This window comes from Sciurus carolinensis, chromosome 3 (assembly GCF_902686445.1).
Source record: "Sciurus carolinensis chromosome 3, mSciCar1.2, whole genome shotgun sequence".
Classification (NCBI taxonomy): domain Eukaryota; kingdom Metazoa; phylum Chordata; class Mammalia; order Rodentia; family Sciuridae; genus Sciurus; species Sciurus carolinensis.
The window spans coordinates 156,711,404-156,738,974 of NC_062215.1; the positions used below are offsets into that span (position 1 = coordinate 156,711,404).

The window sequence follows — 27,571 nt, forward strand, 5'->3', positions numbered from 1 at the left end:
TTTTCTTAAAGTTTCACTTTATTTTTAATTGATACACAATGATTGTACATATTTATAGGGCACACTGTGATGTTTTGTTTCAAAGGAGGGTTCCATTTCTTGCTTAAAAAGGGCTTGATGGTAGCATGGTAGGAACCAATATTCTAGGGAATCTGGAGCAAAAGGTAGCCAAAATGACTTCATGGTCTAAGTTATATTTATTTTTCCCTTTAAAAGTCCATGTACTGTGAAGTACTATTAATGCTTTTAAAGTATATCATATAAATTAATTCTACCTTAATTTTAAGGATTTAAGCAATTTATGCTTTTAAAAGTTTTTGAGATAAATAAAACATTAAGGCTTCTAGAGTCAGAAAAATTTTGACCTTTAACAATATAAAAAAAGTTAAACATTTACAGGAGAATTTTATGCTTTGGATTCAGATATTTATCCTTCCACTGTGTTAATGCTGTATTTATAATTTGATTTTTCTCTACAGAGAGGCACATAAAAACATGTTTAGCATTTCCCCTCCTTCCAGGTTACATTTTATCTTGAGTAGATTTAAAACCAGATTAGCTGTAATAGGATTCCAGGATGTGGGCAGATGTCTACTTGTCACTGACGATATCTCTTGCAATCAGCTCCCTCATTATTTCATTGGTACCACCATAGATTGGCTGAACACGGGCATCCACATAAGCTCTGGATAAATTAGAAGATGGTTGAATTTATGTAAATAAAATATATTAGAAATTCTAAATTTCATCTTGGCAGGTAAATATTCATTTAGTGAAATCTAAGCAATAACAGTTATTCATAAATTACTTATTTTTCCAGTAAGCATTCATCCTAAATTGGCATATTAAAAAATCTACTAAGATATTGATAATTTATGTAGCTTTGTTTTAGTTTGCTTCATGAGGTTATAAATTCAAAGTAACATTTATGTTTCATCTGATTTAATTTTGTAAAATTCAATACATGCATAATAGCATTCTGAAAGGTCTTTTAAATTTAGAAATGCATGGTATATGTTAGTTTATTATTATCTTTAATGTTTCTCTAGGAAGCTGAAATTCACTGGTTATAAAGAAAAAAAAACTGAGAAATTACTATCCCATCACTACTACCACCACTGGGAATATAAATTGATGCTCTAGAAAATACTTACCACAAAGATAACAAGTTAACTTATTTTTTGGAAATGATTAATACTGACTCCAGGGATGTGTGGAGTTAAAATACTAAGTGTCTGAGTCCACCGTGAGACATACACACACACAGTCAGGAGTTCACCTTTGATGGCCATGATAGCAACCATGCCTGTGTACAGTTGTTTTTACCTTTTCTCATTTCACTTTAACCTCTTGATTCTGGGATTAGGGGGATAAACATTATAGTTTTATAGGTAAGACAGCTGAGATTCAGAGAAGTTAATGCACTTACTAATTAATGATTATCATTTTTAATGGTCACATAACAGAAAATTGGCAGACTGGAATGAGAAAGAGGTATCCTGCCTCTTTGGCAAATATCTTTTTAATTATGTCACAATACTGTCATAGGTCTATTTTTAAAAATTACTTAATTTTTAAGACAAATTAAATTTGCATCTCTCTAGAAGCATGACCAATGCTGGACTTCTGCTTTTCTATATTCATTATATTGCCTTGCAAACAAGTAGGCACTCAGTAAATCATGATGTGACTTACCATACTGCAAAGGAATTTTAGAATCTCAGTACTTTCTAGTAAAAGTTTTAAAATCTGGAGACATTTATGTTTTCAAATGCATTTTTGTTTTCTGGACAAGCTTTGGGTTTCCCCAGTAAATCGAGCATTTGCATTTTGAGGACCATCCTGGTATTTTAGCCTGCTTCAACATTCCCAAATGCTTTTGGGCACTTTTGGACTGGGTTGGGCATTATTTTTTTCACACTAAAGAAGTTCCAACAGAGTATGTAACAACAAAGATCAGTATACCTTTTATAGGTTACTAATTAAATTTAGTCATCAACTAAAATTAACAGAGAAAGGCAGCTGAAGAAATGTTTAAACCACACTGCAACTAGGATCTCCATCTCAGGCTGCTCTTCTAGCATGATAGAGAAATCTTCAAACACTTGCCCAAGCTTAAACCTCACTTCTCTGAAATAAACCCACATGCTAAAGACTAGTTATTAAAACAATGACAACAGCAAAACAACAAGAGGAAAGAAACCACCTTTTTAATCTGTGAAACCAAGACTCAGCCACATATATGTATAAACAAATAATGTAGATTAATCTGGGGGATATTCTTTTCTTAAATTGAAGCCTATATACTATATTCACATGTTGCCTAATGGGTCTAACAGGATTTTTTTGATATTAGGGGATATTAGAATTCCCTATGTCTTTGGAGGAAAAACATAGCAATCTAGATAAATAGACACTCTGAACTAATAAACTGGTCAAGAAGGGTAACTAGTATTTCTTAAAGGAAATGTCTTTTAAACTAAAAGCTGGTATTTTTTAAAAGACATGAAACTAGTTTTTATTGCTACTGACTTGAATGAATGAACTCTGAGAAAGCAAACTATAGCTTATGTCACATTCTAATCTTTCTTCTTTTCTTTTTTAGGTGGTGGTACTGGTGATGAAACTCAGGGCCTCACACGTGCTAGGGAAGAACTCTACCACTGCATTACATCCCCAGAGCTTTTCATTTTATTTTAAGACAGGATCTCATTAAGTTGCTGAGATTGAACTTGTGATCCTCTTCTCTCGGCCTCCTGAGTTGCTGATTGATACTCAGGTATGTACCTGCCTGGTTTATACACCCTAATCTTAAACCACGTAGAGGCTAACTCCTGACCCCCTTAAATGCCTTTTTCAGAACCTGAACTACACAAACACTTAACCACTCCATGTCTACATTCCCAGCATTAGTTGTAACAACACAGTTAAGCAGAAATATATAAACATCCAGTATTATTTTACTTTCTAAGCACTCTGAATATTATGAATAAGATCGATGGATAATGTAAGTAAAACACAAAAATACACAGGAAAAATTCCAATGATGATTAAGTTTGTACTAGCATAATTCAAAGCTTATTTCTGATTTCATGAGTACACACAGATATATTTTTTTAAAAAATCTGTTTTTATTAAGGCACATTTGAAGAAGTTCTCTAAAAGGATACACCAAAATCCAAGATTTAAAAAAAAAAAAAAAGAGAGAGAAATAATTTAGCTACTTTATGCCTACATTCTAAAAGACAGAAAAAATTCTGGTGTTGCTGAATTCCTATAAAGGGTTCTAACTTACATATACTTAATAATTAAAGCTTTCTCAAGTGCCCAGTGACTAGAGAAAATTAGCAAATTATTATCTAGGCTGGAGTTTCTATTCTTAATTTAATGAAACTTAATAAAATGTTTCCTTTCCTCAATAATGAGTCTAGGCATATCAAATGTTTTCAAGTATACTTGTCAAAATGATAAATTCAAAATCATTAGGCTGACAGACTGAGTACCACCAGTTTGATAATTTTCCCCCTTTAGGTACTCTTATAAGCAGACAGAAATTAGAAAATATTTTTAGAAGCCCAAAGCATTCTTATTCAGAACTATATTGGACTTTTCTATGTATATCAAAAACTTCCTTGGGAAAATTTTATAAACTGAAAATACTGTTTGTTAATAAGAGTAAAAATACATTTTCGAATATAATGAGAAGAGTCATGAGAGATAGAAGAAGAACACAGGGTTAAGAAAAGAAACTATGGAAATGGAGGGAATAAATCTGGAAGAAGACACTGCCTATTTACAAATGATAGTATTTCAAGCTAAGAGCAGTCATACGCACGTAATACAATAAAAATGTATATTTTATCTCCTTTAATTTAAAGAGATGAAAATTCATCAGTAAAAGAAAATCAAATGCTTTTGGTTTATTTTTCAGAGCAAAATAAATAATCAAATATTTAAGTTGTGGCATCTTTTTTGGTTGTTGTTCTGGCATTTAACCCAGGGGTGCTTTTAGCACTGAGTTACGTCCCCAGACTTTTTTATTTTGAGGCAGGGTCTCCCTAAATCACTGAGGCTGGCCTTGAACTTGTGATCCTCCTGCCTCAACTTCCCAAGTTGCTGTGATTATAGGTGTGTGCCACCATACCTGGTTAAAGTATAACATCTTAGATCCTTGTAGTATGCAAGTTAGTTCTTTGTACTGCATTTGTTTGTTTTTAAAAAGTTGTAGGGAGTGTACCTCACTGGTAGAATGCTTGCCTGGCATGTGCAAGGTTTGATCCCCAGCACTAGGCACACACAAAAAACTAAAAATAAAAAAAAATTTTAAAAGTAGCATATTTCCTTCAAAGCCAAGTATCAAGCTTTAGTATATAGGTCTCTTCACTTTCTTTAAAAAATAGTAAGATCCTAGTGGTGAGTCAATAAAAGAAAGCTGCTTCCATTTGAATGAACATCTACACAGTCAGTTGAAAAATGCAAAGATTTCATACCTTCTCTCCCTCCATACTTGATGAACAAAGTACAGAACAATTTTCTTTCATTCACGTGATTAAGAGGAGAATAAGAACAAGTGTACTCACTTTGCAATCGGGTACTCCCACATGTATCCCCAGCCTCCATGGAGCTGAACACATGCATAAGCAACACTGTTTTGTAAGTCAGATGCCCTAGATGACCGACATAAAAACAGAAATATTTGGGAGGAATTTCTATGAGGTGCTTTTTAATCAGGAAATGAATTATTTATAATTGTTTAAATGCACTCACTTATTCAAGCAATTCAAATAGAAACATCAGACAAGCAGAAAAGAGGACAAAAATTACATGGGAAATAAATTTCAAGAGAATTTTCACATAAAAAATACAACCAGTTTTATTTCTGGCTGGGTTTTTATTGAGGTTAGAAACAAAATGTGGACAACTAAGATTATTAAACATTGGCTATTTTTTGGCTTAAATGGATATTGTAAAGATTTGACTCAAGCCTGGATTCATTTAGAAGCTCTGTATGATCTAAATTATTTAGTCATCAAATTATTTTTGCTTTTATAAAATGTCTTTTTTTCCTCCAAAGACGTCACTTGCTATCTGAAGATCACAATTCTGAATTTTAAAAACTGTGAAAAGATTTTTTTTAGGGTTCTGACTGTTCAGAAATTAACTGGGGATAAAAGTGAAAATCTAAGAGGGTAGACTAGTCAAATACATGCCATCATAAAGGAAACATTAAAAAAATAATTTGGGGATTGTTATTTCTGGAAGTAGAAAAGTAGGTGAGGAAGAAGAGAGAGAGAGAGAGAGAGGAGAGAAGAAAGAAAGAAAATGAATGAATATGAAAAAGTTGAGAAAAAGTCTCTCCTGATCTTATCACAACAATTTTGTTTGTTGCCCACTGCTAGGGATGGAACTCAGAGCCTCAAGCATGCTAGGTGATAACTACTACTACTGAGTCTACCCAGCAACAATTTTAACTCTCATTAAAACCTAGCAGATAATGCATAGGAATTTTATGCATCTTAAAATAAAAATATAAGCTAGTTAAAATTTGTCCCTACTTATTTTTCAAAAGTGGGAAATACAAAGCAAAATTAAACATAGACACATTTTCCTATTTAGAATAATTTTTAACTCAAGCCATAGTACAGGTGATTATGTTTCTAAAAAAATACACTAACAGTATAATGATTAACAGACAAATCTCTTAGGGCCATAATATTTGTAATTCAATTTTTTTATTTGGCAAGTATTTTAGTGGAAATATTTGTTGGACTATAATTACTTGATCTCTCTGCATCAATATTAAATACCATTCATTATAAACCTGGTGGATTCAAAGAACAAGGTCAACACCTATGCAAATTTCTATTTTCCCAAAAATAACTAAAATTTTTCTATTTCTCCCACTAGTTGAAGAACTTGTTATAAATGTAAAAGTCTCCCCAAAAGTGCAAGTTTCTAGTAATTCCATACTTTCAATTCAGCCATTATTAAGGAATCATTATATTAGACACTAGTCTACATATTTCCCCTATTCTATTTATGACTGAACTGAACTTAAGTTAATGAATGACAAAAATTTTTTTCTAGTCTACTTCTGGACTAATGAACTGTGAGAAGGTTTTTTAAAAGAGGAAACCACATTCACTTCCACAATCTGATTTAGAGTATATATTCTTGCATCTTAAAATATACATAAGCCTTGTAAGGGGCTGTTTTCAATTTACTCATTTTTAACACCACTGTTAATCTTAAATTCAATATAAATATTTCTAAATGTAAAACATTTTTTCCTTTCACTTTTTTTATAGAACATGTACAACTTTTGATTAGTCAATAATTCAATACGTTTTTAAGATATGAAAAATACCCTAAACAGAAAAATCCTGTCCAACCTAATCATTTTGCAAATAACAAGAAGCTGTCCCAGATGAAATTAACTTAGTTAAAATTACTGACTAGAAGAACTTGGACTCAATTCCAAGACTCCTAAGTTTTACTCTTCTCTTGCAGCCTCACTGGATGCCACTTGTCAGATAATTTGAAATTAAACTATTACTTCAATGAACTAATCTTAGTCATCCTACTTCAGTCTCTTAATGTTTTATTTTTAATAGAAAGTTATGAATTAAATAACAACTTGAATAATTTTTAGCATATTATAAATAGGCCTAATGGGATATTTCAGCAGTTTCAAAAGTTGATTCCTACTGCTATTTTTCATTTATACAGCCTTCTTCCTTTAATGCCCTCAAGGCTGAGTGTAATGGCAGAATTCCATAGCAGTCTGAGCAAATACCACACTTTAATTACTGTAGCATGCATACCAATATTTCGCCATGGAAGCAGAGGCAGAGTCCAGTCGTTTCGTTTCATGCAGCTTCAGACAGCTATCCACAAAAGATCTGGTTACACATATGTGTGTTTTTAATTCTGCTAGTTTATGCTGCACTGTCTTGAGTTTAAAGAAAATGAAAGAAAAAATTGGGCATGTTAAAAGTACATATTTTGACTCGGCATCTCAAAAAGTGCATAGCAAAAGATTTTTAGAACAAAACAAAAAAAATGGAATTGTTGGTTTTATTGTTTTAAAAAAGTACGTATCGATTAATCAGCTTAAAATAAAAATCTAGTATATTTTAATGCTAAGGGAGCATGTACTAAAAGATGCAAAAATACATAAATTACATCCCATGTTTTAGACTGTAAAATTTAGACCATTAAAGAAAACGGCTTGAAAACCAGCATGACTTTAATGTGTGAGCACCATCTTGTGGTACAGTCCTTTAGGTACAGCTGTTGATTTTTCCTCCCAAACTAAATCTTTGAAAATTTACTCTCCGTTAATGAAATTAAGTATACATATGCCCCTATTCTGCCTCTGTCTTGGTGTAAAATAAGGTAACAATGTGGAAGGGCAGGGGATTTTACATATTCATAAACAGCATCAAAATATTATATTAAAAACCATTTATAATATTCACAGTAGAATCAGAGCACTCAAGAGATCAAAGTCTAGTAACCTATAACTCTTCTACCCCTCCTCATACTACCTCCCATCCCTCTCAAGAGTTTGTCTAGCAGTCTTTAACTTAAACTGAATGATCTAAAATTGTCAATGTTAATATACTATGTACCTATCTCCTCCTGCTGACCATGGACAACCAATAGTACTGTTGGAAATCATCTATTTAGACCATCCTCAATTGTTCCTGACAGCACTCCCTTCAATCAAGTTTTATTTAATTCTTGACTGTTGGTTCTCATATCTTGAACTTTGAGTTAACATCTGTTCACTTTGGCATTCACTCTCAGGAAATTGGTTTGGACTTGAAACACTGGCACATTCTACTTTGGGTTGCCTCCAAAAGTACATTCTATTCTAGCTGACTTCTTAGGCCTGAGACCCAGTCACAGTTAACTGGCTCTATCTTACTGTGGAAATTCAGAGATCATTCTCTTGTGGACTTTATGAGAAATTCACTGTGTCACATATGTAGAAGTTAATGACAAAAGTGATACAGTGGAACTCACATTAGAAATTAAAAGCATTCCACCTACATACTACTGCTAAGACCAAAGCCATGACTGAATCCTAAAAGGAGGGTTGTAGGGCTAAATTCTCACAGGATGCTGGGCCTGCTTTTATACTGCTGGCTATAGGTACTGTCAAAACACAAAATTGAATCTTTCGGTGTTACTGGTGGTGGGGACAGTTTTGGTACTTTTCATTTCTGAAAAATGAAAAGCACATAAGATAATGACCCAGTACGAGGCAAGATATGGGTATGCCAGGTGAAGTAGGAGCACTGAGGGACAGCATCCTCTGAGATGGAACTACTGTGCTGATCAAAAGCCCAACTGACAGTCTTTCCTTGGTTTTATCCCCCATGCTATTCTAGAAAGATAGAGTATAAATGGCATCTAATGATTCCAAAATCAAGCAATGAGAAGGCTGGCACCACACACTTACTACCTCTGTATCCTGGCCTCTAATTATCTGAACAGGGTGGCCTGTGTCAAAACTTCATTCCCCTCTAGTTCTATCTCCATTCGACCTCCTTCTATCTCCATTCTGTTAACTATACATTTAATTAGGTCAAATCTCTAACCTTAAATCAGAACAAAGCTTCCCACTCACTCTTCACATTCAAGTTTACTCATAGAAAATCTAAAGTTAAAACAAGACATGAAGAGTGAGGAAATAATCTACATATACTGGAAACAGATGAATATTCCACAAAAATTCCCAAAACCAAGTTTTAAGACCACTCCTGGTTTAGTTCAATTACACTCTCTATGATACTTCATTTGGAAAGCAAAGGGGAATATGACAAGTCTAAAAATATTTTTGCCCCTACATGATGCCACATTTGAAAATTTATGCACTATTTACATCATAAGAGAATCAACACCTCTGAGCCTGATTCTCTCAAATGAGAGTTGTTCCTATGGGAATGCTGGGAGATTCTAGAAGCTTAAGTTAAATTTCAGACAAGGATGGAGTCATTTAGAATTCTTGCTTCAGTGCATTCAGTGAGGTCCAGAGGTTTCTGAAAAAATTTATGCCTCCAAGATATATTGTTTACTCTTCAGCAGATAAAAAGATTAAATAGTTACATATTCTTGGTACTGAATTAGTCACTACCAAACAGAACTGGCCTTTGTTTTCCACTGTAGACAATGAATCATGCTTCCTGAAATCATTCCCTAATGAAGGGCAGTTAAAAACTGTACCATATATTATTAGCCAGGTGCTTTTGTGAATGATCAACAGCAGTATCCTTATCTGTCATTAAAATTTGCTAATAGATAATACTGCAGCTAGCATATAAAAGTTCTTAGGTTACTAAGTTAGCCTGGATAGAATCTCTTTCAGATTCTGCATGATAAATATCTTAGAACTTTAGAATGGGAAGACACATTTGAGAGGCTGTCTAACTCAGTAGCCATTTGAATGTGGTTAGTTGTATTATTATCATATATTATGACCTAAATTAAGGTAAAACAAATTAGGTTCACTATTTAATTTTATAGTTAATTAATCACATTCGTAAGTCTTAGAAACAGGATATTCTTTTTGGAGGTACAGAAGGAAAACATGCTACCTTTTCCCCTCTCCTATTCCTTTCCCAAATATTTGGTGCCCTTAGCTTCAACAGCATGTGCCACACAGGAAATGACTAAAAGTTCTAGTTAGAAAAGCGCATTTCATTTTCACTTTACCAACCGGTAGGTGAAGGAAATAGGGAAAATAAAAAGAGCCATCCATTTTAAACTTCTGGGTAAAAAAAACAGTAAATGGTTAAGAGTATAGGTTTGGGAATCAGAATATCTACATAAATTTGGACAAGTTATTTAACCTCTTTCTGCCTTGAGTTACTTATCTGCAAAACAAAAATAATATTTATAATATACAGTTGCAAAAGCAAAAAAATGAAATAATTTACTTGGCATATAAGGAGCCATTTTTTTAATTTAACATAAATTTTACTGCTGTATTATCTATTCCAGAGAAAATCGTAAGCTGTGATATCACCTATGAAAAGTACAGATATTTTTTAAAAAATGAAAATCCTGTAACTACTGCTACTTTAGTATGGTAGCTCTTTATTCTGATAAGGAAATGAATTTTCAGACATGTACCCAAAAGATCAGAAAGGCCCAAAATGCTCAAAATTCAAGGATATTAAAGATAAAGAAAACTGAATAGTTATATGGTCACAAAATAGCATTTAGTTAATTATATTGAAACATAATCATCTTCTATTTAAGCTGAATAACTAGGACTGTAGGTACTCAGCTACAGAATAGGAGGTATAGACATGTATTGATGTATTGGCCATTCATCTTCTCTGCATATATTCCTAGCTTGAATATGAAAATTCTATTCAAAGATACTTATTTAGACAAACAGGAAGATTATAGAGCATAGCTCAGAAATCTCAGAACATACACACGCACTAGAAAATCTTACTTACTACAAAACAATAATGAACCTGTGGAAGCAGAATCCTACTTCCACCTACTGAAAATTTAGTGAATATCTTTTCAGGAAGGTAACAAATGAAACTTGTTTTGAAAAACGGATTAAAAATATTTCTTGCCTTTTTGCTATGAAATTACAATAAATAACAGTCACATGTTGCTTTACAATAGGGACACATTCTGAGAAATACGACTTTAAGTACATTCATTGGTGTGTGAACATCACAGGGTGTACTTAAGCAAATCCAGATGGGATGGGTCAATGGTTTGACATGGCCTCTTGGTGCAATCAAGACACATGGTAAATGTGAGGTGCATGAGGCTGCTACTGGCATAACATGACATGGGCCTAACTGTGTAACATTTTTGATGTGAAAAGTTGTGGGAGTTGAATTTCAGAGGCAAATAATACTCATTCCACTTTGGGTACACAGGAGAAAGCTGCAGAGTGATACCAAGTGGTATAACTCCCTTCATACTGTCAAGAGTCTTGAGCATTTCCATTTGAGCACAACCTTACAAGGCAATCAATAAATATGTGCTCAGTGAAACAAAATGAAATAAATCAATAAATCAGTATTTCTCAGGAGATTATTGGTGTTTTGAATAAGAAAATTAGTTGCAATAAAAAAGCTCTCTCTCATTTACAGAACATTTAACAACACTGACCACCAGGGCATAGCACAAGTTACACCTTCAGTCAACGTGCAGCTGCCCATCCTTGACATTTCTGAATGCCCAAGGGGAGAGCATAATGATTGAGGAACCACAGACATGCAAATCAGTGATCCGTACATGAAAGGGACTATAAAATACAATAGACTTACTCCTAAGAAAATCACAATTTATTTAAATCAAATCATACTGATTTTAAAATTGTATTCTTGATTTTGAGTGTGGCCTCCTTTGTATAGATTTGAACAACTGTTTTAGTCCTGTCATTTCAATAAGATAAGATGCAATAATATCTTTCTTACCATGGAAAAAATATAACTTGAAGACTATACCAGGAGCAAATAGTTCCCGGAAAGACATATAGAAGGTCCACATTAGGAGCAGGAGCAAGAGCAAGAAATTGATTTAAAAAGAAAAAACAGCCCCCTATATGGGAACAAAACAGTAAGGCATTACATAGGGGCAGACAATAACAGCTAACTTCACTGAGGGCTTGTTTTTCCCAGCAATATCCTACACACCATACGTGCATACGTGTAGTATATCCCAGTGAATCCTCACAGTAACTCTATGAGGCGGTTACTGACTTTATTCATAAATAAGAAAATATTTCTATTTGTGAATAAATGTGATGAATCTTACAAATGTAAGATTTTGAAATTGTAAAACCTTATCATTTTACATACCAAATAAATTTCACATGTTTCACAAACAGGAAAATATTTGAGAAAGAGAACGTAACTTATGTTGACTACAGAGAGATCAGGAGCTGTGCAGGACTCACACCCCACTGAGCATGACCTCTGTACCAAAGCACCTCCACCATGCTTCATCTCTACCTCCCCCTTCACCACATCTTCCAGCCAAAGTCATTCTACTTAGAAATTTTAAACTAGAATTCCAAATCAAGGTTTCTTGCTAGTGGGATGTTGATGACCATGTTGCTTATAAACAAACTGTTCCTTCATTTAGGAAGAAACTAAAGGTTTCAAAATTTTACTGGAATGCTCAGATCAGTAAACTGACGTCATCTAATGCTAACCTGTAACAAGAAGCTTACCTGTATGTGTGCAACTGTTTTTCCAAAAGCTTTTCTTTGTTTAACATAGTTCCTGGTTTCTTCAAACATGAATTCACAGGCTGAAATTGCCAAGTCAGCAATTAACAGCCTTTCCTATAACCCAAAAATTAAGACTTAGACATCATTCTAATTACACAAATGCTTTTCAATTTCAATTATAATAAATCCTATAAATAATCTGCTAAAGATTAACTTATTTTTAACTTTTTATAAGAAAAGGCTCCCACAGAGATTTAAGATTATTTTGACATATCTTAAAAATAATTTTCAAAAGCTTTAAAGCAAATCCTTTATTTTTATGAACCACTGGCTTTATTTTATATATATATGTATATGTATACACACATATGTACATGTATATATGTGTATACACACACATATATATGTAACTTATTTAACTTCCTTTTCTCTTTATTCACATTTGAGTAAAGAAATTCCATAGTTGACTTTTTATTTATTGATCTCTGGGCTCTGTATAGCTTAATATATCCATGAAAATCAACATCTTAAAGTGCAGAGCATAAACTCTACCTGTAGTGCAAGCAACTTTAGTCAGATTAATTCCATTATGCTAATGATTTTCATATTCTATTTAAGTGCCAATATCCCTATCTGTTTTTCCCATTTGCAAATTTAGCCCATGTTATGTGGTCACCAGGCAAGGTACCCCCTTATCTTCACAAGTGAGGCTCAAGGGTCACTAGGCCACCACATTACAAAAACAAAGATATGGACATTGATTCTATGTGACGAAACTCTTCTGTCTGAACTTAACACCTTTTCCCCTTTGATTCACAATTCTTTAAAAACTGTCAAATGTTTTCAGTGACATTTCAGAGCTAAGTTCTTGTTTTTTTCCCCCCTCAAAGTGCTAAATTTTTTTTTTTTTTTTTTTATTCACCGAATTCTTGACTTGTAGTTGAGGAGCAGAAATCATTCCAAGAAGGCATTACAGAACTGAAATACCTAATTTCCTTATTTGCTTTATGAGCTTTGGTTACATATTTTTGAATTCAGTTATTTAACCTATAACATTCATACTTTCTCCTTTATAATTTTATATGCAAATGACTACTGTTTCCACAAGTTTTGCATGCATGAATTTATATAGTTCTATATTCTTCTATTCCAGTCCAATATCTAATCAACAGATGGAATTTTCAAACATTTCTGACCTGTGGAAGTTCTTGCATGAGGTAATAGAAGCCTTTATTCTCTTCTCCAAGCAAGGCACTAGCTGGCAATCGTACATCTTCAAAGAATAGTTCTGCAGTATCCTAAAAGACGATACAATTAACTAGAGTACGAGCTCATTTATTTTTCCCAATAACCCAATGAGGAGATATTTATTATTTTCATTCAAGAAAAAAAAAAAAGAAAGAAACAAATTAGAAGCCATGGAGGAGTGATTAGTGAACACAAGTAATAAGGGGCAAACCAGGGATTTAAATCCAGGTCCTTCTGATTCTAAAACTTATGGCTTTCCCACTACAATGCCCTGTCATTCAAGCTGTAACACTGCCCAGCTCTCTAGGTACTGGGAAGTAGAAATTTCTACAAATTATTAAGCAAAACATGTTTTTGGTAGTGTACAGAAAAATATTTTCTGTTCTTACTTCATAATTTTTTGTATGATTTTCATACAGATGGTTTATTAAACCACAGTTAATTTTTCCATTTTCTTTTTTTTATTTTTAAACAATACTGGGGATTAAACCCAGGGCCTTGTGTATGCCCACTGAGCTTTATCCCCAGTCCCCTTTTTCTTCTTTTTTTAAATTTTGAGACAGGGTGTTGCCAGGTTGGCCTCAAACTTGTAATCCTGCCTCAGCCTTCTGAGTAGCTGGGATTATAGGTATGTGCCACCATGCTCAGCTCTAATTTTGCCATTTCTAAATCATATTTTCAAAATACCCTAATTCATTCCCATTGCTGAATGGCTAGAAAGATATACAGTGGCAGTGATTTCGTGGACTAATTCTCCACTAGCATTTTTTGAAAAACATATTTTTAGGAATTCAGATAGAAAGGTATGATCATACCACATGTAATTCTCTATATATTATTTTGACTGATAATAAACTCAATTTATTATCTGCATATAGTTTATATTATGACTTACCTGAGCTTTTAATCCCATTTTATGTAGCTTCCGTCCTTTGATAAATCCTTTCATTCCATTTTCTACCAGAAAAAGGCTAATGCCATGGGCGGGGGAGCGAGCTTCACGATTTGTGACCGCGACTACAATCACGACATCACTTAACCACCCGTTAGTGATGAACACCTGCAAAAACCCAAGTACATTATAATGCTCTGCAACCCTGAGATCCATGTTCAACTTCTAATTGAGAGAAAGCATATTCATGAAGACTAAAACAATCAAAACATGCTTCACACCTCTCACTACATGTAAGTACATGCAGGGTTGATTATTCATACATGAGGTTGTTAAAGAGCAGGGGAAATGGGGTTGGAGATATAGCTCAGTTGGTAGAATGCTTGCCTGGCATGCACAGGCCCTGGGTTCAAACCCCAGCACCACCACCAGGAAAAAAAAAAAAAAAAAAAGGAGCAGAAGAAGTATTACCCAATGCTTCAAAGAATGAAGCATATGCATTTTCTTATGTTATAAATATTAATAATAATTAGCAGAAATTATGTTTTTTAAAATAAACCAAATTGTCTATTCGAATGATACATTGAATTTCAGAAGTAAACTGCTATACTGTTAAAATATCTGTACTCCCAGATTTATCACTTCTTGAAAAAGCCTGATTTTTATTTTAATAGAAGGCATACTTTTCAAAAAAATAGCCTAAATAAGGAAGAGATTGTCATTAAGGGGAAAAAAATAACAAACTAAATAGGAAGGATTATTCAATGATATTGATTCAGAAAATAAAATATACCCAGAGAAAATATTAATAATTATCTCCTCATTCTTCATCTTTCCTGGATCATCTCAACCATCTGCTTTAGTCATCCTTTACATGCTAATGACTCCAAATCTTTATCTAAAACACAATTATTGATAGGATCTAGACATTTATACCTATCAGGTTTTGGATAGTTCTACCCAAAGACTCCTGGGCAGAACACATGGCTTCCATTCCTATATCCTATCCAATTCTGAATATCAATCTGTTTCCCTATCTTAATGAATGTTTCAATAAATCATGCTATCATCCTGCTTCACAGTCAATCTGACATTCAGTTCTTTTTTTTTTAATTGTAGATGGACATATCTTTATTTATTTTTATGCGGTGTTGAGGATCAAACCCAGTGTCTCATACCTGCTAGGCAAGTGCTCTACCAATGAGCTAAAACCTCAGCCCCTCGGAAGCCATTTCTTTCTAATCCATCTACCCTTCCTTTCACTTCTATTATCATTACCTTCTTTCTAGCTCTTATCACTTCTTGCACAAATTCCTACAACTGAATTCTCTGAAGTTCTATTGTCCATCATGAGACCAGATGGATCTTTCTAAAAGGGCAACCTGAACCTATCACACTCAAGAACCTTTGGATAGCTTCTAAGAAGTCAATAAAAAATGTTTACTGAGTATATGCTAGACACAATAGGTATCATTTGCCCTTAGTGATATTAGATTCTAAGGTATATGTTTGTTCTTGAGCCATCTATAATCCTGTTTGAAGGAGCTCTCTAAATCTCTCAATAGGATTGAAAAGGATTCTATGATCTGGTACCTTTCTAAACTCTTTTTGATATTTATCAGAGAGCTTTTTCCCCAGTCTTTCATAAAGGTCAGCTATTGTGTCCAGTATTTGGATAACACACTGTTTTTTCTTCTTTGGTAAGAGCTGTTTGGAAGCTAAACCTATCTTTGAGGTATTTTTGAGAACACATGCAACATGGAACATAGATGGGTTACCATAAATCTATGTCATATGAGAGTTGTAAATTTCTCTCCATCTCCCAAATACTTAAACAATTCCTATGTGAGTCCTTAGATAATAACATCATCACCCATAGCGTGACTCTGGAAAGAAGGGTCAGAGAAGTCCCTCTTTACACACCTTGCTTCCATTGAGAATCCAATCACTTCCATCCTTCTTGGCATTTGTTCTTACTCCCTGTAAGTCACTGGAATTGAAAGAAAAAATTTAAAAATTCACCAAATGGTAAAAATGAAATTATGCAAATGCTGTTACTTAAGTATGTATGTAATGTGATCATTCAAACTGAATACGCCATTATAAAAATCTTAATATGAGAAAAGTTCACAAGATTGAACTAAAAAGTCATGTCTGATATAGTATATTCTAGTTGTTCCATGAATGAATGTATGATTAAGATTAAATAACCTTGGGCTGGAGATGTGACTCAGTAGTAGAGCACTTGCCTAGCATGCCAAGGTCCTGGGGTTGATTTCCAGTATGGCAGAAAAACAAAAATTAAGTAAATTAGCCAGACCTCACAGAATACATGTAAGTCCAACAATACTCAAGACTACAAAATAGCTCACTATATTCTTGAAATTATGTATCACAATATACTTTACCAACATTTATATACCTTGGTTCCTTCCCCTCCTTCTATTCATCAAGAATTTAGATATTTAAAAGACGATGTCTCACTAGGTATACTGGCACACTCCTGTAATCCTAACTACTTGGAACCCTGAGGCAGAAGGATCACAAGTTCAAGGGCAATGTAGTGAAATTGTTTTAAAATTTAAAAATGGCTCAGGATGTACCTCAGTGGTAAAGTGCTTACCCAGCATGTGTAAGACCCTGTATTCAAGACCCAAAAACAAATACTGCCAAAAAAAGACTATGTCTAAAATGCTGTTTCTTGTAACAAACTTACTATAAAGGTAGAATTTTTTAAAAAATGTAAACAGTATTTTGATTAAAATACAGACAGTATTCCAAAGAAGAAAAATTATTTAACAAATAATTTACCTCCTAAACATTTTTTGGGAGGGGTTACCGGGGATGGAACTCAGGGGCACTCAACCACTGAGCCACATCCCTAGCTCTATTTCGTATTTTATTTAGAGACAAGGTTTCACTGAGTTGCTAAGGACCTTGCTTTTGCTGAGGCTGGCTTTGAACTCAAGATCCTCCTGAGCAGGTGGGATTATAGACATGCACCACACAGTGCCCAGCTCTCCTGAACATTTTAAAAACACCTCATTGAAATTATTTTTCCACAGATGTAGATACACATATAAATGTATATTTGTAAAACTGGAACCACACATAATTTTGATCTCTTAATAATATCTAATGTTTTTTTTATCTACATAGAATATCATCATATGAATTTACCATGATTTTTAAATAACAATCCTCTATTGTTGGAAATTTAGGTTTCATGAACCTATAGTGAATAACATCATGTATAAAATAGTCCACATGAACTCACTGTGAAATTTTTCTGATTCTTCTTGTACGTGGGCTTTGTATTTTTATACTGCAGGGTACATTTCCTTTTTTATAACTCTCTATATTTGGATGAATAATGTCCCCTAAACATATCAGGTCCTAATCCCTAAAATCTATAAAAGTGGCCTTATATGGAAAAGGATACCTTAAGGATGTTGAGATGGGCAGATTATAGTGAAATTATCTGGATGATCTATAAATGTAATCACAAATGTCCTTAGGAGAGAAGGACTGAGAGTGGGAGATTCTATAAACAGAAAAGGAGAAAACAATGTGATCACAAAGGCAATAAGCCCAAGGAACACCAGGAGCCCCAGGAGATGAAAAGACAAGGAGTAAATTCTTATCTAAGCCCTCTGGAGGGAGCGCGGCACTGCTGATTAATTTGGGGCCCAATGATACTGATTTTGGATTTTTGGCCATCCAAATTGTTAATAAATTTCAGTTGTTTTAAGTCATAAACTTTGTGGTAGTTTGTTATAGAAGCCATAGGAAACTAATATATTCTCTTTGAGTATCTACCTTAAATTTTAGTTGTTAAAGAAAAGACTTTTCTGCTGGGCTACTATAATCCCAGGTACTCAGGAGGCTGAGGCAGGAGGATTGCAAACTTGAGGCCAGCATGGGCAATTTAGCAAGCTGTCTCAAAATAAAAAATAAAAAGGGCTAGAGATGTAGCTCAGTGGCAAGAAAAAAGTACACGTTCAGTACAGACACAATTTTTTTCTTTAGTATTCTGATGTGAGGTTGTTTGAATCCACAGATGCAAAACCAACAGATATGGAGAGCCAAATATATTGAGAAAATGTTTGCTATTAGGGCACTGCTTTCAAGAATTTAAAACCAATCGAATGTTGACTTACCTTCCAGCCCCAGGCTCTGTCATTGCTATGGCACCAATACATTTGCCTGCCGTCATCTGGGGAATGAAGTGCTCAATCTGTTCTTTTGAGCCATAGTTGGCAATATAAGGCATGACAATATCTGAATGAAGACTAAAACCTGGCCCTGTACAATTTGAGTATGCTCTTGGAAAGAAAAAAAAATAAATAAATAAAACATAAGATAGTATGTTCTGCTCTTAAATGTCTTTAATTTTCAATTAAAAATGACTAATGGATAGGGTATTAAAGATCTTATGTTGTGTAGGAACAGCCTGTTTCCTCATAAACCTATGATCTTCCTGAATGTTGTTTTTACTACTCTTTTTATTGTTGGTTCGAACACAGTAACAGTGTTCTAATGGCTCAATAAATAATTATTTAATGAATTAAGAAATAAGTTACTGATCACTTACAATTGTTATTACCCTAACACAGCAATTATTTTTATTATGGCAAATTACCTGTGGCTATATTCTAATACAGACGTAGTCAAACTATGAATTTTTTACTTTTCTGTTTTCTTCTTAAACTATATAACAAACTCCTTTTTTTTATCTAGTTTTTATAATTATAATTTAAAAAGCTGCAAAATATTCCAAATTATTTATGTCCCACAATTTACTTATTCATTCTCTCAGTGCTAGACATTTAAATTTTCTTCAAAATTTTGGCAATTATGATCTAACATGATAATGATTTCTGAACATAGCTTCTATTTTTTCCTATTAAATTATTTTTCAGATAAATTCCCCTAAATGCCAATCTAAATCCAAGAGTAAAAACACTTTTGCTTTACCTTTTTAATCCCCTAAATGTAAATTTGTCTAATTTATAATGTTACCAATAGTGTATGAATGCCACTTTCACCACAACACTGCACAAAATCATTCATAAATTCAGTGTGGTCATTTAAATAATTTTAAATAAATTTGTATGATTTTAAAATATTTACTAGGTGATAAGATTTCTCATGTTCACCAATTTTATAAGTATGTATAATGGTATCTGTAGGTCAGCTTAACATACATTTGGTTGGTAATAAGGATGAATTTTTTTTTCATTTAAAAAAGTCTAACTGCATTTCTTGTTTTGATAAAGATGTTCCTTCAAATCTTGTGTCCATTTTAACTGAAATCTATGTTCTTATATATTAGACTTCTAGCAAATTAGATAATATTTCTCCATGCTGCTATTCTCATTAAGGTATTTTTTAAAAGAAAAAACAAACATAACCACATGAGTCAAACAGAAATTAACTCTTTGCCTTTCAACAGTACCTATTTCAACAACATAAAAGAGGATTTTCTTATTTCCCACATTTAAGAAATGCACAAGAGTATGGGAGCCACAGTCTGTCACATTTTACACTGAATTTTCAATCTTCCAAGAAGAACAGAAAGCATTTCTTATTATCATTTGAGAAAAGTGAACTTGCAAACAATGAGCCAACTTCAAATGTCTCCATACTTACTGCTCCTCCCACACAATAGCTGTAGAGAACAAGTCGCCACCAATGCCACCATGCTGCTCTGCAATATTGACTCCAAGCAGCCCTTGTTTTCCAGCCTTTTCCCAGAGTTCCCTGGTCACTTCTCCAGCTTTCTCCCACCTGCAATTAAATATTTTAAAATCATACAAATTTATTTCAAATTATTTAAATGGTCACACTGAATTTATGAATGATTTTGTGCCCAAAATGAATGCACCCTTGGTTTAAGGTTAACTATTGACACTGGCCATACCCTTCTATTTGTAACTGTCTCTACTATCATTTCTCCTACTTTTTCTCTTCCTTACTTCATATTTGGCACTTTCTGCCTTCTTCCTTGACTACTTATTAGATCTATAAAATATACCCTCTGATATTCATGTGTGTGGTTTTACTGGATGGTGCTGGCAGGGTGCAAGCTTAGCTACACCATACAGTCATGGGAATCTGCCCAACCTCTCTTGTAAAGACAATTCTCTGCATTTTTCCTGAATTTACAGCATATGAAAGCTAACATGAGGAAATCACCTCATTACCTTTGAATCAGAATGACAGGATAGCAGAAGTACCTTGCAGCACAGACTTATCTGTCAAATGAATTTCTGAGAAGACCACTGTGCCATCTCCTCTCCCACCTGCAACTGAGGGGACCTCAAGCTTGCTAGGGAAGTGCTCTACTACATCCCCAGCTCCAGCCTGTTTTCTTTAAGAATAGCATAATGAGGAAACCATGGCTAGTTAGAAATAAAGAATGTGAAAATATTTTTGTGGCTTTTTTTTTTTAAGTAGGAGAGACAGTCAATAAGGTATGGGTTATTTGAATATCCTGCCCAAATCTGTCACCTTCTATTATCTTTATTTCAAAACATTCTCAACAATAATTTTAAAACAAAATTCAGCAGCAAAGAGGCCAAGTGCAGTTCCATCCTCAGGAGGCTGAAGTAGGAGGATCATAAATTCAATGTCAGCCTCAGCAACAACTTAGCGAGATCTTGTTTGGAAATTAAAAAAAAAAAAAAAAGTATTGGGCATGTAGCTCAGTGGTGAAGATCCCCTGGGTTCAATCCCCAGTACCAAGAAGAGAAGAAAAAAAAGAAGAAGAAAAAGAAAAAAAAAAATTCTCCTAGAATAAAATGTCCTTTATTTCTCTTACCTTCAGGAAGTTGGTTGCTTTTCACCAGGCTAGTCATAGCTTCTGAGTTTAGCTAATTTTGGTCATTATAACCAAGAAAGTATTAATAAAAAACATGGGCACATACTAGTAATTCCAGTGACTGGGGAGACTGAGGCAGGAGAATTGGTTAAGGCCAGCCTGAGCAACTTAGCAAGATCCTATCTCAAAAAATTTTTAAAGAGGGTTGGGAATATAGCTCAGTGGTAGTGGCCAATCACCTACCAAGATTTGCACTATGCTGGTCTTTTGAACTTTTACATATTTTAATTTGTTCATAAAACAGAAAAAGAAAGGATATGAAATGGACTAGTAGTTTGTTGCTACTTAACCATAGTTTTCAAAAAATACTTAAATTTCAAATCTTTGAATGTTCTCGCTATTGAATTATATATTATACATTTAAAAATTCATTTAAGACTGGGGATGTAGCTCCCTTGGTAAAGCCCTTGTCTATATGTGAGTCCCTGGGTTCAACTCCCAGTACAATAGAAAATAAAGGAGGGGATAGTGGGCTAAGGGTGTAGCTCATTGGTAGAGCACTTGCCCAGCATGTGCAAGACCTTGGGCTCTATCTTAAGCACTGTGGAGGGGCAGGGGAGAAAGAAAAAGAATCATTTAAGAAAACCAAGCATGTTGGCACATGCATATAGTCCCAAATACTCAGGAGGCTGAGAAGGGCGGATCACTTGAGCTCATGAGTTCAGAGACTAGCCTGGGCAACACAGTGAGAACCTATCTTAAAAGCAACAACAGAACAAAAAAATTCATTTAAAAAGCTATGAATTTAAGAATCCTACATTATTACAGGATTATGATGAAGAACAATAAAAATGTTAGTGAAGCACTGAACATTTTTTCTGCCAACATACAACATTCTAGGAAGTAGTTATTTTCATATAACTCATATTGAAAAATGAAGAAACGTGACTTACTCAGCATGATAAGGAACAACTTCGTCTTGAAAAAACTTCCTTACACTTTCCCGGAAAATGTCGTGCTCTGAAGAAAAGATTCTTCTAATTCCTACATCTGTTAATTTTTTAGCAGAAGGAGATTCCAAACGTTCTTCCCCTCCAGAATGAGAACATCTTTAAAAAAATATATGCATTAAGAAAAGTAAATGAACCGTTACTCTTCATAGCCAAATTAAGGCCACTGAACAACATGGTACCCTGATATCTTCCCTACAGACTTCCAAACATCATCACTTTTCCTATGATGTCCCTTACCTCACTGGAATTAAGCAGCAATTTATTATTAGTCAACTCAGTCTTCACTTTCAAATTTCTAAGGAGGATAATGCCTGGAACTCACCACAGGTAAAATATAGTGTTATCACATGATACGTGGATTAAATATAAAATGCAAACAGTACAAGAAAATAATACTGATAAGTTTTCACACCATAAACAATGTTTAAAATAATGCAAACCCTCCAAAATTAGTATTTTATCCAGAATCCTACCATTTCAAATGGCAGGTGCATTAAGAAGTAAACTATATTGATGTTATTGCTACAATGCAGAGCCAAAACCAGTGTATATCAAATGCCTACCAATCTCTGCAAGGATTTGTATGGGATTATTCAAGACCTTTAGGAACAAACCCTTCCCCTCTTTTTCCATCCCACTTGACCCCCAACACACCAAGCTTAAAATGAGACTGCTCTGCAGTTCCTTTAGTTCAGTCATCTTTAGGGTTTTTCCTCTCTGGATTTTGAAAATCAGTACATTCCTCTCAACATTATCCAGTTCACATATAAAAAACTTTTTATCAGATATTCAAATATTGCCCCAAAATACTTTCGTTTCTTATTAAATTCTAATTTAGGTTTCTTTCTTCCTTAGTGGGACCTGTTTTTAAAAAAATCTTTTAAAGTCTTTGTCTAGAAAAGACCTATTTCTTGTGGTTAATCAAAGTAGCCTTAATTTTTTTTTTTAAAGAGCTTTTAACTAGACATTAAAATATGTTGGGCTGGGGATGTAGCTCAGTAGTTAAGTGCCTCTGAGTTCAATCCCTGGTGCCAAAAAAAAAAAAAAAAAAAAAAAAAAAGTCTAAGGTCTTCCAAATTATCACCTTTAAGGGTTATAGTAAATCAGCTTAATATACTATCATCAATCAGTCTTGCTTGTTGACATTTAGGTTATTTCAATCTTTTTTCCTCACAAATGGATCCTTTGGCTCTATTTTGATTTATTTAATTTTTATTTTTTGCTGAATGCTATGGACTGAATTCCCCCTTAAAAATCATACATTGAATACCTAACACCCAATGTGACTGAATTTGGAGACTGGGGTTTTTAGGAAGTAAAGGAGGTTAGATGAGATTAAAAGGATAGGGCCTTCATATCTAGATTGGTGGCCCCAAAAGAAGAAGATGAGATTCTTTCACCGAAGGAAAGGCCACTTGAGGACATAGTCGGAAGGTGGCAGTCAGCAAGCCAGGAAGACAGTCCTCACCTAGAATTCAATCAGCTAACACCTTAATTTTGGATCCCAGCCCATAGGCAAGTGAAAAATAAATTTGTTTAGACTACCAGTCTATGGCATTTTTATTTTGGTACCCCAAGTTGACTAATAAACTTTACATTCATTTAGTTTCATTTTACTCTAAGTTTATCTTTTGTGTGTGTGTATGTGTGGTGTTAGGGCCTTACACCTGCTCAGTAAGGACCCTGCCACTGAGCTACGTGCCTAGCCCCTGACATGCCTTTTTGGTGGTGACCACTGGCTGTGAACACTTAATATTTACCTTTTTATCTTGGTTTGTCTTTTATCTTCATAAACATTTTTCTGATTATAACTGTTACCAGCCAAATCATCATTTTAAATGGCTTATTCATTCATTTGATTAACAAATACTTACAGAATGCCTGTTCTGTGCCAGGCACTGATCTAGGAATTTGGAATATAAGAGTGAATCAAAGATCCCAGTCTTCATGCTTTCATTCCAGCAAAAAGGAAACCAAATAAGAATAAACAACAAACACAGTAAATAAACAAATTTAATAAATTAGAAGGCGATAAGTGCTGTGGAAAAAGAAGGGTAAAGAAGGGATCAGGAATGTGGGGGGGCACCAGAGGGACAGTGAATATAGTATGAAAATGAAGTCAGAGTAGGTTAAATTAGAAAGGTGAGATCAAAGTCAACCCTTGAAGGTCACAAAGTTAGTCAAGCATAGTTCTAGAATAAAAGAATTTCAGGACCAAAAAAGAAAAACAAAAACCAACTAGTGGTGTCTGGAGGAGCAGGAAGGCCAAGTGCGGCTAGAGTGGAATGAGTGGGAAGAGTAAATATATATAGGCAGAGATGAAAGGTGACCAGAACATAACAGGGCCTTACCAACCACTGTCATGTTACATTGGATAAATTAAAATTTACCTTATCCCTCCAGCTGAAATGATAGGTTCCAATTTCTTGCTACTAAAAATAAAGCTATAAGTATGTATGTGCCCATATAGATTTTCCATACTTGGGATTCTTCTTCTGGGGAAAAAAAGTAGCTGAGACTAGGAAATTGGAGCACTAATGTCATAAGAGAAGAAATACCTTGGGAGAGGGTCTGGAGGAGTGGGTGGGGGCCAACTTAGAGAAAAGTAAAGAAAGGACCAGGAACGTGTGTGTCAAAGGAAAAGAACGTCAGCAAGTGTCAGTAGAGGCAGAGAGACTTATTTAGGAAAGCAAAGAAAACACATTCAAGGGAGAATCCGTGCCACCTCAAGAGGGAGAGACCTGTTTTCAGGTTCCAGCTCTTTTAAAGGAAACTTGGTGAGGCATGGGTTAGGGAAGGATGTGAGGATGACACCAGCCTGACAGACTGATGTGGTCTCCACTGTGTGACCCATAGGTTATACTAGAAAGTCTCCTTAATGATAACTTTCTTAAAACATCCTGTCTTTACATAAACTATTTATTGGTGGGCTAATTAACAATGTGCAAGGTAATTTTCATAAATGGGTGAAATTTATAGTAACTTTAGGATTTACAGATTTCCCAAAAACTTGGGGGACAGACCTGGGAGTGAGACTGGCTTGGAGAGTGACAGGTTGGGAAAGGTATGAAATACCTTAAAATTATTTTATCTTAATTTAGTAAATTTTATACATCTCCTTTCTCTGTATTTTTTCTTCTACTTAATTAAAACACTGAATCGTTTGTCAGTATAAGAAGTAAATAATAATAAAAACAATTTATATTCAAGTTCAACTGGATCTTAAATTTTTATATCCTATATTATGTTAAGGAAATCGCTGAAAGATTTCTAAGTAAAATATACTATGACACATGAAAGCAAAAGAAATGCCAAAAAAATAAATAAAGATGTTGAGGTCAGACCAGGTGGTCAAGAGTGCCTACAGTGGGAAGAAATCAAAACACTTGGCAGCAAGTTTATTGGAACATATATTTTTTTTCTTCTTCTTTTTTTTTTTTTTTTTTTTTTTTTGAACATGAATTTCTTTAAAGACCAAAAACCCTGTACCAAATAAAGTGGCCTTTTCTCCCCTATTGAAAATAGGGGCAAGAGGCTTTACCAACCAAAACACTCCACAAAACTTGGGGAGACAGGTTGGTGAGGAAAACAGGTTACTCAAAGTCAACTTTGAAGAAGATGGAAGAGAACCTTTTATTTCTTAAATCTCCATTTTCAGGTATTCAGGGGCCTTGAAACTTTTCTAAAAGGAGGCACAGGGGACAAAGGGCAGAGAATACGCACACATGCATACATATGTAGAAAAGCAGTTCTCAGAAAGTTGCTTTCGATTTCAAAGAGGGTCTGTTGCACTATGGCATTTAACTACTAACCTTCCAGGCTGGGCTCTGTTAATTAGGCCTCACTTATATTTAAAAAAGGAAATAATCTCCACCAGCACACCCCTCAACAACTGGAAACTGGTTATAAATACACAATCTTAGGCCTCACTTCAGACCTATGGAATCACAAGTAGTAGTTTAACAAGATCCCCAAGTGATTTACATGCACATAAAAGTTTAAGCAGTCTGTTATACTAAAACTATAGTCTGATGAATGAAAGGGTGTCTCTCAGGCCTTCCCTTTTCCAACATTCCCTTTGTGAGTGTAGACTTTCTTCCCATACTTCAACTAAAATAGCAAACTGATCTTTGGGGTCCTCTAATTTTAAGAACATAAAGGAGGCCTGACACCAAAAAGTTTAAGGTTCACTATCTTGCCATGTTCTGGGGTAGAACTTAGAAAAGTATGTGTATACTAAAGTGGCCTCTTCGGTGAGGCCTCCCAAACCTCCCTGAAGACTTGAGTCTTGCAGCTGAGTACCTTATAGTACTTCACACAACGTAGTAATTAGCTCATTTACCTGCCCTTCCACCCTAATTAAATAATGATTCCTGTGTGCTTCCAGTTTGTTTATCCAATGAATGGACTTCATGACTCAGATGGTATCTGAAACTTTTGATCTTATTATAAACACCACCTTAATAGCCACTGAGCCACTTAGAAGCTCCTTCAATAATCCCTCTATTTAATTAGTCGAAGGACTGCTAATAAGTCCAAAGCTGATTCTTTGTCCGATGGGGTCCTCGCCAGGTCATTTGTGGCGGATTATTTGCCCTGGGCACTTCTTCCGGCCGCGGCTGAGCGCACACCCAAGTTCGCGGTCAGGTGGCGTTCCACGCGGCAGCTCTAACTGGGCCAAAGGTCGCAGCCTGCGCCCGCAGCGCCCACCCTCGGCGCCTGCGGGAGCATCCCACCTGCAGGTCCCAGCTCCGGGTCCCGCCGAGGCCGCGGCGCCAGCCGGGCGGGCCGGGCTCCCGAGTGCGCGTCTGGCGACATCCTTCCCTCGGCTTGCCCGCGGAGGGGCGGCCCCGCTGACCCCCGCTTTCCTCCGCACCAGGCCCAGCCGCCCCTCCCAGCCTAGCCGCGGCCCGGGCGGGGGATGCCATGCCCTCCAAGACCGCGGGAACGGCGGCGTGCCCCCTGCCCCGCACCCTGCGGCACTCACCTCGCGGAGGGCGGCGGGCGCGGCGCGCAGCGGCGGCCCAGGACGCGCAGGGACCCGAGGAGGAGGCGCGAGGCCATGGCGGGACAGCGAGGGGCGGACGGCAGGGTGGACGGACGCGGCTCCGCGGTTGCTCTGCGCCCTGGGCAGGGCGGGCGTGACGGGCCTGCGGGTGGGCGGACTCTCCGCGGGACCGGCCAACTGTTATGTTTCCAGTAGGCTCAACAACGCCTCACTGGCGCCCTGATAAAGGCTGGGCGCGCGCACTTCCGGGGCCGGCGGCGGCCGCGAGCTGCCCTGGGAGCAGCACCCTGTCCCGGGGCGCTCCGGCCTCGGGGCTCCCGGACTGCTGCCGAACCCGAAGGAAACACCAAACACGGACCACAAAAAT

General features: G+C 35.5%; 1 protein-coding gene across 1 annotated transcript; it reads right to left on the reverse strand.

Moving 5' to 3' along the window:
• Positions 1 to 27,371, reverse strand: Acadl (acyl-CoA dehydrogenase long chain). Its single transcript, XM_047545931.1, has 11 exons — positions 27,184 to 27,371; positions 22,137 to 22,292; positions 20,013 to 20,150; positions 18,521 to 18,685; positions 16,284 to 16,350; positions 14,364 to 14,528; positions 13,417 to 13,518; positions 12,221 to 12,334; positions 6,825 to 6,952; positions 4,581 to 4,667; positions 1 to 685 (listed from the first exon to the last, which is right to left on the reverse strand). The coding sequence occupies exons 1-11, from the start codon at positions 27,258 to 27,260 to the stop codon at positions 592 to 594; spliced, it is 1,293 nt and encodes a 430-aa protein (XP_047401887.1). The 5' UTR covers positions 27,261 to 27,371; the 3' UTR covers positions 1 to 591.
• Positions 27,372 to 27,571: the final 200 nt, after the last annotated feature.